This window comes from Oculina patagonica, chromosome 6 (genome assembly GCF_052425735.1).
Source record: "Oculina patagonica isolate OP01 chromosome 6, crgOcupat, whole genome shotgun sequence".
Lineage (NCBI taxonomy): Eukaryota > Metazoa > Cnidaria > Anthozoa > Scleractinia > Oculinidae > Oculina > Oculina patagonica.
In genome coordinates, this window is record NC_135763.1 from 8,655,366 (window position 1) to 8,672,839 (window position 17,474).

Below are 17,474 nucleotides of genomic sequence, written 5' to 3' on the forward strand. Positions count from 1 at the left end.
CGACCCCCTAAAATAGGCCCTCAGTATACACACAATATACTTCTGCTCAGATTTTGTGCTCTCAATATCCAGAAAGGGAAAAACTGTTCTGAAGGAACACACTTCATTAGCCAATCAATTTCAAGGAACATACTTACCAGGAAATACCAAGGCACATTTCCTGATAATCCGTGAATGATGTAATAACTGAAAATTTGTCATTCATAAAAAATAAAAAGTATTCTAAACCAAACAGATTGATAACATTTGCCAATCACAGCATGCAAATGCCATACCATCTGATAACATAAAACCAGGGCAATCAAAACTCACTTAAAGTTCATGTCCAAAGTATACTGATTTGCCATTTATCTTTTCTGAAAGGTTTAGTTGTCACTCCCTTGGACAAATAAAGAAATTGGCATGTTTTTAGATGCTGTTGAATGTTGTAGGAGGTCCTTTTTGTAGTGTACCTTTGTGTTTAATTTAACGTTCTGCAATGTAGGGATGTCCATAAAGTCTGTAACTGGGACGAGAAAGGACCACAAAAAGTATATAAAGCTTTGAAAGATGAAGTCACTACCTTCATTAAACAAGTGCAAGAGGTATGGTGTTTACAGTATAGAGCTCTATAGGGTGATTACCAAATGTTTAGCTAAAATAATTCTCTGAAACTTTAGTTGGAAAGCAAATGAAAAAGGAATGCATTGTATTTGTTATAAGACAAGAATTTTAAAACAATTTTTTACAGTGATTTAGAAAATGTTCACATTGTTTTGAAATGCATCATAATCTGTAATTTTGAGTGATGTTATAGCCACTTAAAAATACGGGCCATTTTTCTAGAGATTCAAAATTATTGTTAATGAGCTAATAATATACATACAAAAACTCTTGCATGCTCATTGGCTGAGAGCACGTCAATTAATCCCAAACAGTGCAGAAAGTTGAAATTGAGTGCAAAAAGTTGAAATTGAGTGCAGAAAGTTGAAATTAAATTGATTGACAGGAAAGTCGGAAAGCGCGTCAAAACAAAATGTCGGCCAATGTCGGAGTGTTTGAGGGAGCAAAAATCGAGCAAAACATAATGATTCATGAAAAGTTTTACCGATTTTAACGAAAGTTATAAGAATGGTATATAAACCAAACTACTAGCAATTGGACGTTTGCACAGCACAAGAGAGGCTTTACGAAACTACTGAAAGCTACCAAACGTGGATTTTCTTACACGACGGCTCGTAAAGAAGAAAGATTACAAGTGTGAATTGAAGTTGGACATTTCAGCCCAAACCAATACAACTGAATAAGGATAAAAGCACCTGATAATGTATGACAGAGAGATTTAAAATTCCCAAGCGGTATCTGGATTTTACAAAGCCCGGCAACTCCGTTATGTTTAAGAACGAATCGGAAAGGTAAGCCACTGAACACGTTTTGTTTGTCATCCACTTCAAGTGAAATTTTTGTATGTGTATTATTAACAAGTAATCACATGATTTTTCTCGTACAGTTTGGGATAAATCAGCACTCGTAAATTTTTCAAAGACTACAAATTGCACTCAACCTACGGGCTTGTGCAATTTTGTTAGCCTTTGAAAAATTTACTTGTGCTGATTTATCCCAAATTGTACGAGAAAAATCATGTGATTACCTATACAAATGGCACAGTTACAGTTCTCAGACTTTGAAAAATGTACTATGCATTCTGACTTGCAGCGTGTGCTGAAGCATGAAGATGATTCCACATTGTTACGTGCCTATATTAGCGAGTGGTCCAAGTTTTTTACTCAATGTAACTACCTGCCAAAACCTTTTGGCACTTTGGAGTCCAACTTACAGGGGAAAGCTGGCGGAGGAGCGAGCAAAAGGCCACTAACTGATGGCATTACTGTTCAGAAGGTACAGTACTGTACATGTAGTTCTCATACTCATGAAGGAGGTTTGGATAAAAGGATCTTAATTAGCATACATTAGATTTTTGAATCTCGTCAAAAATACTCTGCTGTGCGTGTTGTATTTTCAACTCTCTTTTCAGTGTTTGAATATCCTGATGAAACACTGTGTCTCATGTTTGATATATTACTGTTAGTAATGACTGTTTGTAGGATAGGATAGAGGTTTTTTGGGTATCTTGGTCAAGAATAAGGCAACCTTGGTGAGTTAGTCTCATTATGCTGCTCCACTACAAATTAACCCACAAGACTGCCAGCTTAAAAAGGCTTTGCAGTGTGTCAAAGAAGAATCTAGGATGTCATGTTCTTATCATTTGATTGGTGTGTTTCCTTTTGCTAGTTAATGCTTGACAGTTGGAATGAGGGTATATTCTGTGCAATCAAATCAAGATTACAGTCAAGTGCCATGAAGCTGGTTCACGCAGAGAGGAATGGAGAAGCTTTTGACTCTCAGCTGGTTATTGGAGTGAGAGAATCGTATGGTATGGGTAATTTCATCTAGTAAATAAAATCTTCTGCTGACAAACTTATAGACAAACTTGCAGTCATACATGTAAGGCATTCCACGCTGATGTCATCGCTTAAAAATTGTTTGTGTGTCCAAAGGGACGTATTATTTGTGTGTCATTTGCGAAATTTATGCATCTAAGACGTGGGTCTCACAGGTGAAGGGAACTGCTATACATGTACCGTATTTTCTCAATTAAACGCCCCCGGTGATTATTTTAAACTTAGCTTGGTGAACCCGGCGTTTATTTGAAGCCGGCGTTTAATCAGGGCCCGGCGTTTATTAACGGACTGCAACTTTCTGCCAATTTTTCAGATTTATTTATTGTTGCCGATTTTCGAGACCAAGGGGCAGTTTGTCAAGGCGGGACGATTTTTCTCTTCGTTCTGCCCCGAAAAACTGTCCCTGGGTATATCCAAGGGTGATTATTTTCTATAGGATTGAATGGTTTATGTTGCAATAAAGATTTGTGACAAACAGAATATATTTACTTGTTAGCTTGACCTTAAATAAACGCTGGGACCTCAAACAAACGCCGCTGGCGTTTATTTAAAAACTAGCAATTTTGACCCGGCGTTTATACGAGGCCGGCGTTTAATCGGGGTCCGGCGTTTAATCGAGAAAATACGGTAATTGATTTTAAGTCATCAATTTTCATCCTTGAACAATGAACAATATGCATGAAACCAGAAACTGGTAAGGATAGATCAACCCATAAAGGTTTCTGCTGAAACTTGTAATTAAAAATGTTTACGTGTAGTAGTAAATAACATGCTTTGCTGTGGTTTGCAGTTAATCTTAGTTCAGAAATTTTGGACAAGCTCAGGATCTACAGAGAGAACTTTGAGAAGGCTTACCTTGAGGCTACAGAGGAATTCTACAAAACACAGGCTGCTGCATACCTTCAAGAAAATGGAGTGCAAAATTACATGAAATATGTAAGAATTGATTAGGGGCCTCTCCTTTTTGCTGTTGATAATTCTGATTCATTATCTGACCTGACCACAAGTTTAAAGGGGCTATGTCATGTATGGTGGATCTTGAAAAATGTAACCTAAATTTTTAGGTCAGTTAGGTCGGTTGCCAATTTCAATCCTGTCATCTTATCTTAACCCTTCAAGACCCAGTATCAAAATACATATTCTCCTCACTGTTGTTTAAACATCAAGACATTTCATCTATTGTGATCATTTCATTCTTTCTCATTACCTGTATGTTTGATCAGACAATGATATTGTCAGGAGAAATTAGATGCTGGTCATGATTGGGGCTTGAAGAGTTAACCATTCTTGTTCCTTTTTATTAATATCATTATCATTTTTTTTAGTGTTTTTCTGCCTTATTAAGGAATTATACATATAATATAATAATAACATGTACGGGACATTGACAAATTATATATTAGGAGGCAGGATTTTTTAAGAACATGATAGAAGTGCACACAGAAAAATGACGAATTCAAAGTGGACTCTTCTCACATCTTGCCTGTTTTAATTTTCTTTTCTTATTTCTAAGAATTTGTGCCTTAGTTGGAAATTGAAATTTCTTTATTTTATCACCTTTCTGCTTGAAATTGTAGTAATGTAAGGGGCTAAACAATGCTTATGAGTACCTAATAATTTTGCTGTTTTGCTAAACAAAGGCTGAAATGAAGTTAAAAGAGGAGGAACAGCGAGCTGTTCGGTACCTTGAAACAAGAAAAGGCTGCGACTCTGTGTCAGTGGTATGTTATCTATCAATATTGATTACTGAATATGTTGTTTAGCCATTTAAAGATGATTTCCAGTCCGTACTGCGCAATCTCCGCCTGCAATGTTTGTGAGTCTCACAAACAGAAGAATGTTTACTAGCAAAAATAAAAATTCCGGGACAAAACTTACCTTTTTCTTCATTATTAACACCAGATATCCTTGCAAAACAATAATAACGAGTAAAAGAAGCTTGACGGTATTTCAAACGGACGTTTTAGCTCATCGTGAATTCTTGAACGAAACGATCCGTAATGCGAACTAAAAAACTTTATGTACGCTATCACCGAAGTGTAACGTTTCAACGAATTCAAAACAAAAATGAAAACAAACCCTGAGTCTGTGCAGTACGGACTGGAAATCATCTTTAACTATGCGTGATAAATCTACCAGCTACTGACTATAATTGAGTTCATGTTGTATTCTTTCTAATCATGCTAAAGGGAGTAGGATTAGGAGGAAGTAAAATAGAATAGTTTCTAGTGATTTTTTTTCAAGACACAAGGGCAGAATAAGAAGACATCTACTTGATTTTTTCAAATTGGGATCAAAACCTGGTGCTTGCAAAACTCATAATAACATCCCTTTAATATCCTTGGCCCACTAGTTTCGTAATGTAAAACAAAGAAGACCATTAATTTTTATTTAGCTTTCCATGCTCAGTTGTGCTCATGAATGCACCTTTAATTAACCTGATCAATGTCCTGTTTTTATAGCTCACAGACCGCTGTGTAAATGTCCTGGTTGGAAGTTTCAAGGAGACCATATTGGCTGAATGCCCAGGAATGATTGCTGCTAATGAAACTGAGAGTGAGTGTGTGTTTTTAAACTAACAAGTGTGCAATTAACTCTTAAATTTACAAAATTAAAATTACATGCTCGTATTTCTCCCTTTTATAAGCTAACTGCAACAAGGCAACATCTGATCTCCTAGTGGGCGAGTTTCTTTTAAATATATTTCTTGGCACCAAACTAGTAGTTGGTAAATGAATCAATGACTAAATTAAGAATTTAAATGTCATATGTCTAAATTTATAGTTTGTACATTTGTATAATATTATATATATTATGTTATATTTTTTTGGAGAAAAATTGAAACTTGTACGCGTACACAAAAAAGTAACCATAACGTTACATGGCTGTACAGTGTAAATGAGTTTGAAGAAAGTTTTTTTAATTTTAATTCAAATAGCAAATAAGCATTTTCTCTTTGTACAGAACTTCTACTGATGTTCCAGCTGATGGATCGTGTGCGAGGGGGAGTGGATCCCATGATAGCCAATCTAGAGTCTTACATTGTCACCACAGGGCTTGACGACATGAAAGCATCTGCTGATACCATTACTTCTGTAAGTAAATATATTAATATTTTCCGATATTCTGATTGATTTTGTGAGACCATTTCACTCAAGAAAACCACAATTCTTGATTCTTCAAACTACTTTATAAAGGAGTCACTTTGAACCCCTCTATAGTAAACAACCTGGCTGTTTTAAGGAAATTTCAATAACCAGGCTAAAAAAAGTGCTGTCGGGTCATCCGGGACAAGTAATTTTTCCTGCCAGGAAAGTAACTTTTCATCCTCATCTGTCTGACGGGCAAAGGCACAGGCAAAGTTGTCTGCTGACTAAATTTTAAAGAAAAATAAATTGAGACAAAAACATGCAACTGCCCCAGGCAAGCTGGAATTCAAGATTTTTTTGCATCCTGAATATGAATATGAGTTACTGTCAGTAGTGTAAAGGTCTGGGTGTAGTTGGGATGAAAAGTCTCAGCCACTGTATAGATGTGTTCATAAATGGAAGTTCAACTTATTGTTTATTAAGGGATACTTAGATACCGGTATTGTAGTATGATTTTTTCATGTTCTGACGCTCTTCTACTGAGCTCATTGTACATGTATACTTACAACTATTTTCAATTTCAACTGCAGGATTCTGAGAAATATGTAGAGGAGTTACTTACTCTGTTCAACAGATTTAGTAAACTTGTCAAAGAAGCTTTCAATGATGACCCACGATTCCTTACGGCTAGAGATAAGGTTTGTTTCTAAGCAGAAATCCTTGTTGTAACGATTTCAAGAAACCTCATTGGCTAATTTGCATGCGCAGTATAGTGTCTCCATATTTGTAACAATAATTATTTAAGTTTATGTAGTGCAAATTTCTTGAAAAAAATGATTAAATGCGCTTTTCACGAATAAATACTAATCCCCTCTTTTGATAATGATATTATTATCTTCTACATGTAACTGATTAATGTAGCTTGAAAAATAGACTTATCTCCTGACATACTCATTCCATCTGCCATGGAAGAGATTCCTGTAGTTGAACCACCATAAAAACCCTTCATTCTGATGACAGTCTGTGTCTCTTACTGGAATAAAAGGCCAATCAAAGACACTGCGGAGTGTTATAACTTTCAGAACCAATCTCGGAAAACTCCGTCGTGGGAGGTGTAGTCTGTTCTCTAAGGTCAATCAACATAATAATTGGTTTACTTTTGTTTTAAATTGCAGGCATTCAAGACAGTTGTGAATGACAGTACAATTTTCAAGTTGGAACTTCCAAACAAGAACAAAGCGTAAGCATGTTATACTTTCATTCTTCCTTTTTTCACTTACTTTAGTACATGTTCATGAATAGCTGATGTCTCAAGTGAACAGTGACCCATTCAATCAGTGTCTCTCTTTGCACAGCAGTATAAACAGGTACTAGTAATCTATTAGGGAAACTTGACAAAAATATGCTGGCTAACCTGTGAAGGACTAGCATCCTATCATGTTAGCAATGCTTCTAGTCGCTTTATGTTATGAAAGCTGGAATACCGTATTTTCTCAAACTTGGCCCGATAGAGCCGGCGTTTATTTGATTCCAGCAGTTTATTCAAGCCCTATGTTTCTAAGAAATGATTTTTATTTATTATTTTTGACAGCCACATATGAAGACATTATTTCCAAAACATATTAAACCTTCAAGAATAAATGTTTAAGGGCTTTATTTTCAAATATAGCTTGGAGACCCGGCGTTTATTCGGGGCCCGGCGTTTAATCGAGAAAATACGGTAAGCCCTATCAGCGTGGGCTAGATGACCTGAATGTGACCAACTTTCTATTGTCGGCCAATTTGGAATCTAAGGGGCTTTTTTTAAGTATTGAATGTGCAATTTTCTACTTTTTCTTTTTTTAGGGGTGGTAGTGGTGGTTTGAATGTCAAGACTCAGCCAGAGTCTCGTTGTCCAGAGTTGCTGGCCAATTTCTGTGACATGCTGCTTAGGAAAACTCCGTACAGCAAGAAGCTCACATCTGATGAAATCCAAGCAAAACTGAAAGATGTTGTAAGTCTCTGTTGTGTGGCGTGTAAGAGCAGATGAAAAAACATTTGAAGTGATTGTATGAGTTTTGTTCGATATGAAGCCCTCGGCTTATTTTTGTCCCAGATAAATTTGTTGGGCTTATTTTCAAGGTCCTCGGTTTAGAGGGAGTGGGGTTATTAACAAAAGGAATTTTTCTCAAAAATGTTTGGGTTTATCTTTATAAAGGGATTTTGCGTCTAAACATTTTAGGTGCATGCAAGAAACGCTCCACTAAACATAACAGTGTGAAATACAAACAAGTTTTACTGTATCACTCTTGTGTAAGAAGAAGAAACCTGTTGCTTGAAAGTGAACTCATCTATTAGTGTAAGGGGAATTGTATGTTGGTCATGTAACTGGGTTGAGGAGAGGGCCTTCAATCCATTGTCAAGTTTGTAGGATTTGTTCTCATCTAAGTTTGTGTCCATTGCAGTTGTTAGTACTAAAGTACGTCATTAACAAAGATGTTTTTATGAGGTATGTGGTTTCTTTTGCATTCATCCATTGTGGTGCATTTTAATGTAATGTGTATATTTAGGACAGTGCAGGCATATTGTCTCAGCAGCGCTATGGTGTGTGTGTAAAGCATCAGTTGTTTACAAGCAAGCTTCATGACAACGTTCATGCACGTCTCGGCATCACAAGCAACCGATTTAAGTTTCTCTTTCATGTTAAACTTTTAGGGCACTAGCTTGCACAAAAAGGCAAATTTTTTGAACACACAATTGACCTTGTTCCCAGTGCGTGGCTTCATACATGTTGTTCAGTTGGTAGAGCATCGCACCGGTTTCGCGGAAGTCACGGGCTCAAATTCCGTTGAAGCCACGGGTGTATTTTTTCAGGCTTCTTTCTTTGCAAGTTAAAGTTGCGGCTGTTTCTTGGTGTTGCGTATGGTGGGATCGCCAAATAACATAAGACAAAAGGATTCAAAAGGCAAAAAACAATGCCCAAACCACAGCACACTAGCTCAACACCAAGAAAAAAACCTAAGTTGTACATGATTCTAGAGAAGGTTTAAACCACATATAAGCGGAAAAATAATATCAAAACTCAACATTTCGTTAATTTTCTTGATCAATTTAAGGTATCACAAAGCTCACTTGACAAGGCGACTGATCCTGGATACATCAGCTGACAGTGAAATGGAAGAAAACATGGTGGAGTGGCTCAGGGTAAGTCACATCACAACACGAGGTCGCTTAATGTACTCTCCACCCAGCCTGTGATGATTTACCTACAAGTGTTGTGACACTTAGCACAATTCTAGGAAAGTAGACTGCTCGCCACCTTCCCTTCAAGCAATGTTGAGAATTGACCATCCCACTCACCAAGATTAGAACATATAATTATGTTTGTCAACATTGCTTGGGGGGAAGGGGGGTTAAGAGATGAAAAAGAAGCATTAAGAAAACCGTTCTTTTACAAGGCAGTGCTGTAGCAGGGTGAAATGTATTGGTGGGGGCACGTTACGAGCCCTGGAGGTCCAACCTTCTAGGGGGGTCCAGGGGTACATGTATATATACCATGTATGTTCCCCCGGGAGATTTTCAAATCTGGGGTTTCTAAAGTAGCATTTTCCAGCAATTTTTAACGGACTAAAATCATTGATCAGATATGTTGTTATCACTGTTCTACTTTTGAATATTTCTATTTTTTGTAAGCCAATTTTTTTCCCATGCTACGGCACTGCAAGGAGAGTTGTACAAAAATATTTTGTATAATGAAAAGATCGCTTTAACAAGTGTACCAACTACTTTTGACCTGCATTCAAGTACCAACCGCAGAAGAAGAAAGAATAAATGAAGAAAGACTTTTTAATTTTTAGTTCTGAGAATTAAGTAGTTCTTCAAGACAATATCCCCTTGTTGATGATTCTCTGTATTCTCTTCACCTATCTGCTTGACAATGTATTGACATTATAATACACATAAATCAAGTTTCCTTTTCCAACAGGATGTGGGAATGCCTGCCGATTATATCAACAAACTAGCCCGCATGTTCCAGGACATAAAAGTCAGCAACGATCTGAATCAGGGCTTCAAAAAAGAATCCAAAAGCAAGGGCGATATTGCAGGTACTGTGTTGGCTCTGAACAGGTTTCTTTGTAGGCATTGAGTACTTTAGTCTTCTCTCCAATACTGCGTGGTCGAACGTGAAGCAAAAGCGCGAGAGATTGAGACTAAAAAAGCCCCATGGCCTAGAAGGGGAAGTGATTGACACTTAGAGCGGTTTTCACTTGAGTGTCGAAAGTTAATTGCGTTTGCTTTGGTTTTGCATTGCTACGCTTAGTGATTGGCTTAAAAATCTCACGCCACTTTCTCAGCTTATCAGAACCAAAACCAATCGTGACTCGCTCGCGCACGTTTTCCCGCGCTTCGTGCCGGCTACATGTATTTGCTTCGAGTTTTGATTGGTTCACTGGATTGTCTGTGTCCTATGTGATTGGCCAGAGTAATTACTTTGGTTTTGGTTTTACGACACTCAATTGAAAACTGCTCTATCAATCTTAGGGACACCGTCATCTGTTTTGAGCATGAGTTTTGAGAAATTCGGAAGCAAATCAACGTTGGTTGTACTTGATAACAAACTCAACAAATCTTTGGCGATGAACATTGTTTAATTCTGATTCCAAGTACGTCCCCCTGAAAATAAGCCCTGTCGAATATAAGCTAACTTCCATCCAATTTTAGACTTTGGTTCTCCTTATTCCAGTTGCTTATTCTCGATTTATAGATTGAGTGGCTGGCTTATTTTCATTATGTTTACCTTTCAGACTCAGTTAACATAAAGATTTTGAATGCTGGTGCTTGGTCCAGAGCTTCAGAAAGAATTCCAGTTTCACTTCCTACCGAGGTAAGATTATTTGACAATTGGTTTGTCTTACTTTTTTTCTTAGCTTTCGTTGAAAGTCAGGGTGAGATAAGCGACAAATGACAAATGTGAAGAGTTTTCCCTAGAAATAGGCCAATATTTTCAAAATAGACAAATTGCCAATTCATGAAGGCTACAGTATGGTTTATTTCATCTGCGGAATTCATAAGTGGAAACCTAGCATCTTTTTGTAGTTTTGAATAAGTAGTCTGACATTTCCTGTCAGGTAGAGCTTTTCGACCGTATATCAGTGTTGTATGCTGTTCACCAGTCCCTTAATTGTTAGTCCGTAGTTCACAGCGAACTTAGACAACAAACATTCCTGTTTCCGCTGCGGCCAGTTTTTTTCTCGGCTTTCGACCGTTAATATAACATTATTTTTACCGATAATGCTACTGTTGTCATTTAATACGGAACATATGTAAAATCTGCCCGGTACAGTTGACAGCAGATAACGAAAACGTGGTATTTTTTTAAAAAAGTATTTATTTGTGTTCTTCAGCTTGAAGACTACATTCCCGAGGTAGAAGAGTTCTACAGGAAGAACCACAGCGGTCGCAAGTTACAGTGGCATCATTTAATGTCTAATGGAGTGGTAAGTGAATCTTCTTTTCGTTGTCCGTTCACTGCAGTCGGAGACAATCGAATCCGTTCCCTTTTGATTGACTGAGCCCACGCTCTTCCTAAAAAAATGTTGCTTGGCAACGCGACTTATCCTGATGACGACATGATGACGTGACAAGTTTCAAAGTATTCTCACGTTCTCGTGCAATGGTATGATTGGACAGCAAGAATCAGAAACTCTTCGAGTGTTTCTACGAAGATTTACCGAAAAACGACAACAGTTCGGCAGACTGACACCTCGAAGATACGTAACTGCAACATTTTTGCCTGTTTCTTTGTCAACAAACGAGAAAGACGTAAGAATGCTTAGATAAATATTTGTAAACGTTTGAAACTGTGAAGATTTCACGGTTTCTCTTAGTTTGAGTACTTTGCTTTCTCTTTTGCAGATTACCTTCGCCAATAAAATAGGAAAATTCGACCTTGAAGTAACTACTTTTCAAATGGCTGTTCTCTTTGCCTGGAATGAGCGACCGCACGAGAAGATTTCATTCGAAAATTTAAGGTCAGCACGGTTAAATGTCGACAGCATTTATTTTAATTCTTATATAATTCTTGGATTCCTGAATCGTAGAATTCGTTTAATTCTGTCAGTCGGAATCATCGAAAAACTTTTCGGCCTTTAACATTATTTACCAACATTTCGTTGTAACCCAGTTTCTACCAATGGTGCAACATTTTGCTCTCGTGTATGAACACTTCGCACAACCCACAATTCCCTAATTTGCTGCAACGACGGGCAAACGCACGAAACATCAGCTTGTTTTTGTGCAAAACAGCGACCATTTTATCTATGTTGTACTCTTCCTAGTTAAAAAGGGGCGACTCTCGCAAGTTCTCACATAGAGCGGTTTTCACTTGAGTGTCGAAAGTTAATTGCGATTGCTTTGGTTTTGCATTGCTACGCTTAGTGATTGGCTTAAAAATCTCGCGCCACTTTTTCAGCCAATCAGGAGCAAAACCCAAAACCAATCGTGACTAGCTCGCGCACGTTTTCTCGCGTTTCGTGCCAGCTACATGTATTTGCTTCGAGTTTTGATTGGTTAACTGGATTGTCTGTGTCCTTTGTGATTAATACTCTCTTGGCCGGAGTAATTACTTTGGTTTTGGTTTTACGACACTTAATTGAAACCTGCTCTAAATGGCTCGCAACCATTCGAGAAAACAATAGAACAAACAATAGGCACTATAGCAACGGCTACTCTAGAGGGCCAGTAGAGAGTGGGTTCTTTGCAGTTTATGGTCGACATGGTACAAAATAACACCTTACTGGAGGGCAAGCTACACACCGGGGCATCCGAAACACAGTGACTTCAACCCGTCATGCTTGACCCCGGGGGGGGGGGGGAGGTATTCCCATAAATTTCGGATAGGGGTGTGCCGCCAAGGTTCTTAAACCCTTACCCTATTTAAGGAAAAAGAAAGCGAAAATTGATACCCTTTTTAAGGCCCCAAACCGAAAAATGACACCCTATTCAAGGGAAGGAGAAGCGTTCTGTGTCGACCCAAATAGCGGCTAACCGCGCACGGCCAAACACCAATCTTTATAAAATCGCTTTACTAATACTTGAACGGGTATTTCAGTTTTAAGATACCTTTTTTTCGTTTATCTGGGCGTTTATTAAAGCTGATAGAATATAGGTACCCTATCTAAGGATCACACCAGGAACAAAATGCCAAAAGGACCAAAAATGATACCCTATTTAACCCTTTGACCCCCACATTTTCCTCAAAAAACGCGTTTTTTTAGCCGCTAAACTGAAATTTTGGTGCTATGGTCTGGAATTTACCTCAACGTTGCTAAAGAAGCACTTTTTCACACTTCAGCAACATTTTCATATAGATTCTGTGTAAAAATGTAGAATATTTTACTTTGGTGCATGCGCATAAGCCGAAATTTGGACTTGTTTTTTTTTTTTTTTTTTTTTTTTTTTTTTTTTTGCTGAACCGTTCCAAATTTTTTTTTGCCCCTTTTGCTTCCTTTTTTTCTCGCTTTCTTATTCTCGTTACTTTCTACTCTTCATATCCTATCTTTTGGCCAAAAAAGTTTTGACATTATCAATGGAAAACCCTGAAAAGGGGACCTTGACCAATTACAGGTGTACTGGCCTCTTTAACAACGATTTTGCACCAAAAATGGATTTTGTTTTTCTTTGATTAGCTCTGTCAGAATGCAACTGATATTCAAAATGAACAGTCCTGTAGAAAGGTCAATTCAAGCTCTATCAGATTCTTATCACGAAATTCCACTGACGTGCTAATTAATGACGTCACAAGTGAATCAATGACTGCACCTCCAAATAGCGCCTGAATGCGCGTTTAGGAGTGAAAGGGTTAAGGACCGAGAACCTCAAAAATCATACCCTATCGGGCGGCACATACCTATATAGCCCATATATGGGAGAACCCCCCCCCCCCCCCCCCCGGGTGCTTGACTTTCCTTTGTTTTGAATATCCCAGAGCAGAGCTTGCCCTCCAACTTGGCGGATTTTGTACCATGTGTCCTAAAGGGCCCATTACAAGCTTACGAGAGCGACAACACTGCTGTTTAAAGAACTGATTCGAACACTCAAGAGCATTTTAATACCGATTTTGCGGTAATACGATGGAAGTCTGGTTGTCTGATTAATATAGATCTTCTAACTTTTATTTTGTTTCGTTTTCTAGGCTCGCTTCTGAACTGCCAGATTCAGAACTCAGGAGAACGCTATGGGTATGTTATCCGTTTTATCCGGAGTAATGATTACCTTATTATAGGAATATAACGAAGCATTTTAACAACGCGAACAAAATTTACGCATAATAAAATTAACGCGAATTTAAGAAAAGTTCTGGTTAAATCCTTATAGTAAACGTGTTTACATCAATAAAATTAACGCGAATTTTTTAAATTCGCGTTAATAACATGTATCGTTAATTTTCTATAATAAGGTAATTCGCAACATCTTCTGATACAATCAAGTTATCAGGTGACGTGAGAAAGAGAACCCATCACCACAAATACAATTTTTAGTCGTTCCGCTGTTTTAAAACAGATGAAGTTTGTCTGTTCTTTATACCGAAAACAGGTATCTCGAAACCCATTGGACCTATTCACCGTCCATTTCCCATTTCTTCCTTTGTCAAATATTTCAGTAACTTTTGTATTTTCTTTCTTTTTCTTTTCCTTAGTACCTTTTTCTACCTGATTTTCGTAATATCCCCGACCTCGAGCTCCAGTTATTCATTGTGTATTGTAATAACAATCGTGGAATTATTTATATTGCAGTCACTAGTTGCCTTCGCCAAGCTCAAGCGACAGATCCTTCTATGTCAGCCTGAAGCCAAGTCTCCAAAGGACTTCACCGACAGCTCCTCATTTTGGGTCAATCAAGAATTCGCTGTTATGTAAGTTGAGGAATTCAGTAAGATAGAAAAGTGCCATGAAATTAAACAATGAATGGTAAAGACCTTTTAGGAGGGTTTGAAATCAAATGCAAAATTCACTCATGGAGGCCAATAGCCCTTTTGACGGTTATCTTTTCTTATTTTCTCTAGCAAAAACAGCAAAGTTCAAAAGCGCGGTAAAGTCAATCTCATTGGTCGACTACAGCTTTCGACAGAGAAAGCCAAACAAGAGGAAAACGATGGAATTGTAGCGCTGAGGATTCTTAGAATACAGGTAAATAAAGCTGATTTAAATTTACGTCACGGCTATCATACTTTCCTGAAACATTAGTCTAGCTATAGCCTACAGAAGAGGGTGTCAGCTTATTGGAGAACAGGCTGTGTGAATGGAGTGGTCGGAACACACTATTTAGAGGTGAACGCCTCCGTGAACGGAGGCTCGAAGATATTGACAGTTTCATTTTTTCACTTCGTCAGTCGAGTTCAGAATTCACTTTTCCACCAGATTGTCAGATGATCAAGTGATTATTTACATGTAACAGGAGAATAATTAAGATTCGGCAACATTAAACAGAGTGCTTCTGCGAAGATAAACTCGAGGGTTACGATCCGTGTTTGTTCAGTTTTTAGCCATTTGCGCCATGTTCATATTTTTTTTTGTTTTGTTTCTTGCAGGAAGCGATTGTGAAGATCATGAAGATGAGAAAGAGAATAACAAACGCCGCCCTTCAGACTGAACTGGTCGAAATTCTTAAAAACATGTTCATTCCTCAGAAGAAGATGATCAAGGAACAGATCGAGTGGCTTATCGACCACAAGTACCTCAGACGAGACGAGGAGGACATTAATACATTCTTATACGTGGTATAACCACACAGCGGAGCATGAAACGAAGAAAAGAGACTTTTGATTCCACCCAGTCCCGAGTTCGTTCTCAGATTCCACGGCGGTCAAACACAGCACCGCGCGCGCGAAATTCCCGCCAAAACTGCCCCATGTAAATGTCTCAATCTTCTGTAATCCTCCACTTTCAAAACGATAGATAAGATAGTCACTGAAAAGACAAGTATGTACGCTGCAGATGCGTAGATAATTTTATAGTTGTTATCCATCTAGTCTGTCGGCTAGTAATTTGACTTATTTGGCTTGCCACTGCTTTTTTATAACGTTTTCTTACAATAATTATGCACATTTTCGCTATAAACTCTTGCAAAATTCAAGGGAGCGAAAAAGGCAGCAACGGGAGCGGCGATGGATTTTGCGTTTGACCGCTGTGTACTCTCAGATCAATCTCCTGCCCAGAGCCTACGTACGTCCTTTCCAGCGTCGACTTTGTAAACCGCTGGTGAGAAGGATTGCAGTCTATGTGTGCGAGACTGCTCTCTGATTGCGCTCAGATTTAATCTCGGAAAGTTTTTGTTCCTGACTACTGTCAAAACGGCTCAAACGTTCTTTAATTATTTCCTAAATCTTAGAAAGTTTATTTTTTTTTTTGAAAAAGGTTAACTGAATATCAAATAGAGGCAAACCTGAAACGAATTTCAACCACTCTTATATTTCAATTTATTACTCTTAAACAGCATTACTTGCGAGGAGATCAGAATTGTTTTGAAACTTGTGACACTGGGCTGTAATTGCGTCACACAACCTTGATTTTAGGCCAACTTTGTCACATCCAACTTTTGTAACGCGTACTGTTCTCGTCTTGCAAAATCGCATTCAAGTTTTATCTATAACATCGTCCGACTCTACAATTGTCGCAGGTTTAAAAAATGTTTTAAAATCCTACGACATTTATCGTGTAATAAACGACACTTGCAAGTAAGCAATCTTGTCGCATGCGATAAGGAAATTTAAATCGAAGAATGGAAACCCCTCTGGATCAACGAAAGTAGTAATCAGGACATATTTAGAGCGGAATCGTTTCAGCCGTTTATGTCGTCTTAATAAAATAACCTCAAATTATTTTAAGTTTACTAAGGTATTAAATCACCAACGAGGTAACAAACCAAAAAGGAACAAGGATGGTTAACATTCTCTCTCTCGTAAGATACTCCATCCGTGGCGGAGATTGTCCTATAACTCTGAGTGGAATTTATAAAAATAAATAGAAATTTGTAAAAGTTGTAATTCAGCTTCTGTCGGATCTACTAAGATGCTTTCGTTTGCATGAACGTTCTTTCCATTTAACCGTGCACGAAATGTTTTCCTTTGTCCGTTGCCGGGCAATTCACGATCTTTGTTAATGGCTTCACTGTAAGAAAGTTTGCGTCACCCTGTTATTATTGACGTCACGAAAGCAGTCACCCTGGTTACTGTATCGCAGTGGGAGAATATTGCGAGGGTGCAAAAAAACCCTCCAATTAAAGCCTTTTTTTCCCCACCTCCGCCGACCGGTTAGCTCAGTTGGTAGAGCGACGGACTACAGTGCGGGAGGTCTCGGGTTCGAGTCCCAGACCGGACCAACACTCAGGGTCTTAAAATAACTGAGGAGAATATGCTGCCTTTGCAATAACATCTGCAAATGGTTAGATATTCTAGTCTTCTCGGATAAGGACGATAAACCGTAGGCCCCGTCTCCTGCATCTCCAGTGTTATGGTCAGCAGGGGACGTAAAAGAACCCACACGCTTATCGTAAAGAGTAGGGCATGGAGTTCCCGGTGTTGTGGTCTGGTCTTTGCCCGTTGTATTGTGCTTACTGTGAAATGCTCGGAGATATTAGCTGTATAAGCTAGTCTTCAAATCCGAGGGTAAACAAAGTGATGATGATGATGATGACCTCCTTCGCCAAATCCCGCGGTTTATGACGCTGTTGAAGACCAGCTTTCGGCAGTAATTTGTCTGGGAACGAGGGCAACCAACGTAAGTTATGAGTGGTTAACCTTTACCCCTGGAAACCAGGGATCAGTCATAGTTTTGCCGATTACCGAAACGATCCTGTTTCCGAGAGCCTCTGCTGAACATGAAGCTCTTGAAAAATAGACGTATTCACATGCACGTCTTGTGTGCCTATTATTCCTTATGGTGTCTGGAAGAGAAACATTTCCAGG

At 38.4% G+C, this 17,474-nt stretch overlaps 1 protein-coding gene across 1 annotated transcript in view; it reads left to right on the plus strand.

Annotated features, from left to right (window-relative positions):
• The window catches only part of LOC144657768 (cullin-5-like), a 17,833-nt gene extending 1,280 nt beyond the window's left edge, over positions 1-16,553 (plus strand). The window contains exons 2-21 of the mRNA XM_078518118.1: positions 485-584; positions 1,696-1,878; positions 2,272-2,413; positions 3,232-3,377; positions 4,082-4,162; positions 4,904-4,997; positions 5,406-5,536; positions 6,121-6,228; positions 6,706-6,770; positions 7,376-7,523; positions 7,975-8,018; positions 8,626-8,713; positions 9,495-9,615; positions 10,315-10,394; positions 10,915-11,007; positions 11,426-11,541; positions 13,704-13,749; positions 14,305-14,423; positions 14,574-14,697; positions 15,099-16,553. Coding sequence (XP_078374244.1) covers positions 485-584; positions 1,696-1,878; positions 2,272-2,413; positions 3,232-3,377; positions 4,082-4,162; positions 4,904-4,997; positions 5,406-5,536; positions 6,121-6,228; positions 6,706-6,770; positions 7,376-7,523; positions 7,975-8,018; positions 8,626-8,713; positions 9,495-9,615; positions 10,315-10,394; positions 10,915-11,007; positions 11,426-11,541; positions 13,704-13,749; positions 14,305-14,423; positions 14,574-14,697; positions 15,099-15,293 — 2,224 coding nt within the window. The 3' untranslated portion in view covers positions 15,294-16,553. The remainder of the gene's footprint in view (positions 1-484; positions 585-1,695; positions 1,879-2,271; positions 2,414-3,231; positions 3,378-4,081; positions 4,163-4,903; positions 4,998-5,405; positions 5,537-6,120; positions 6,229-6,705; positions 6,771-7,375; positions 7,524-7,974; positions 8,019-8,625; positions 8,714-9,494; positions 9,616-10,314; positions 10,395-10,914; positions 11,008-11,425; positions 11,542-13,703; positions 13,750-14,304; positions 14,424-14,573; positions 14,698-15,098) is intronic.
• Positions 16,554-17,474: the final 921 nt, after the last annotated feature.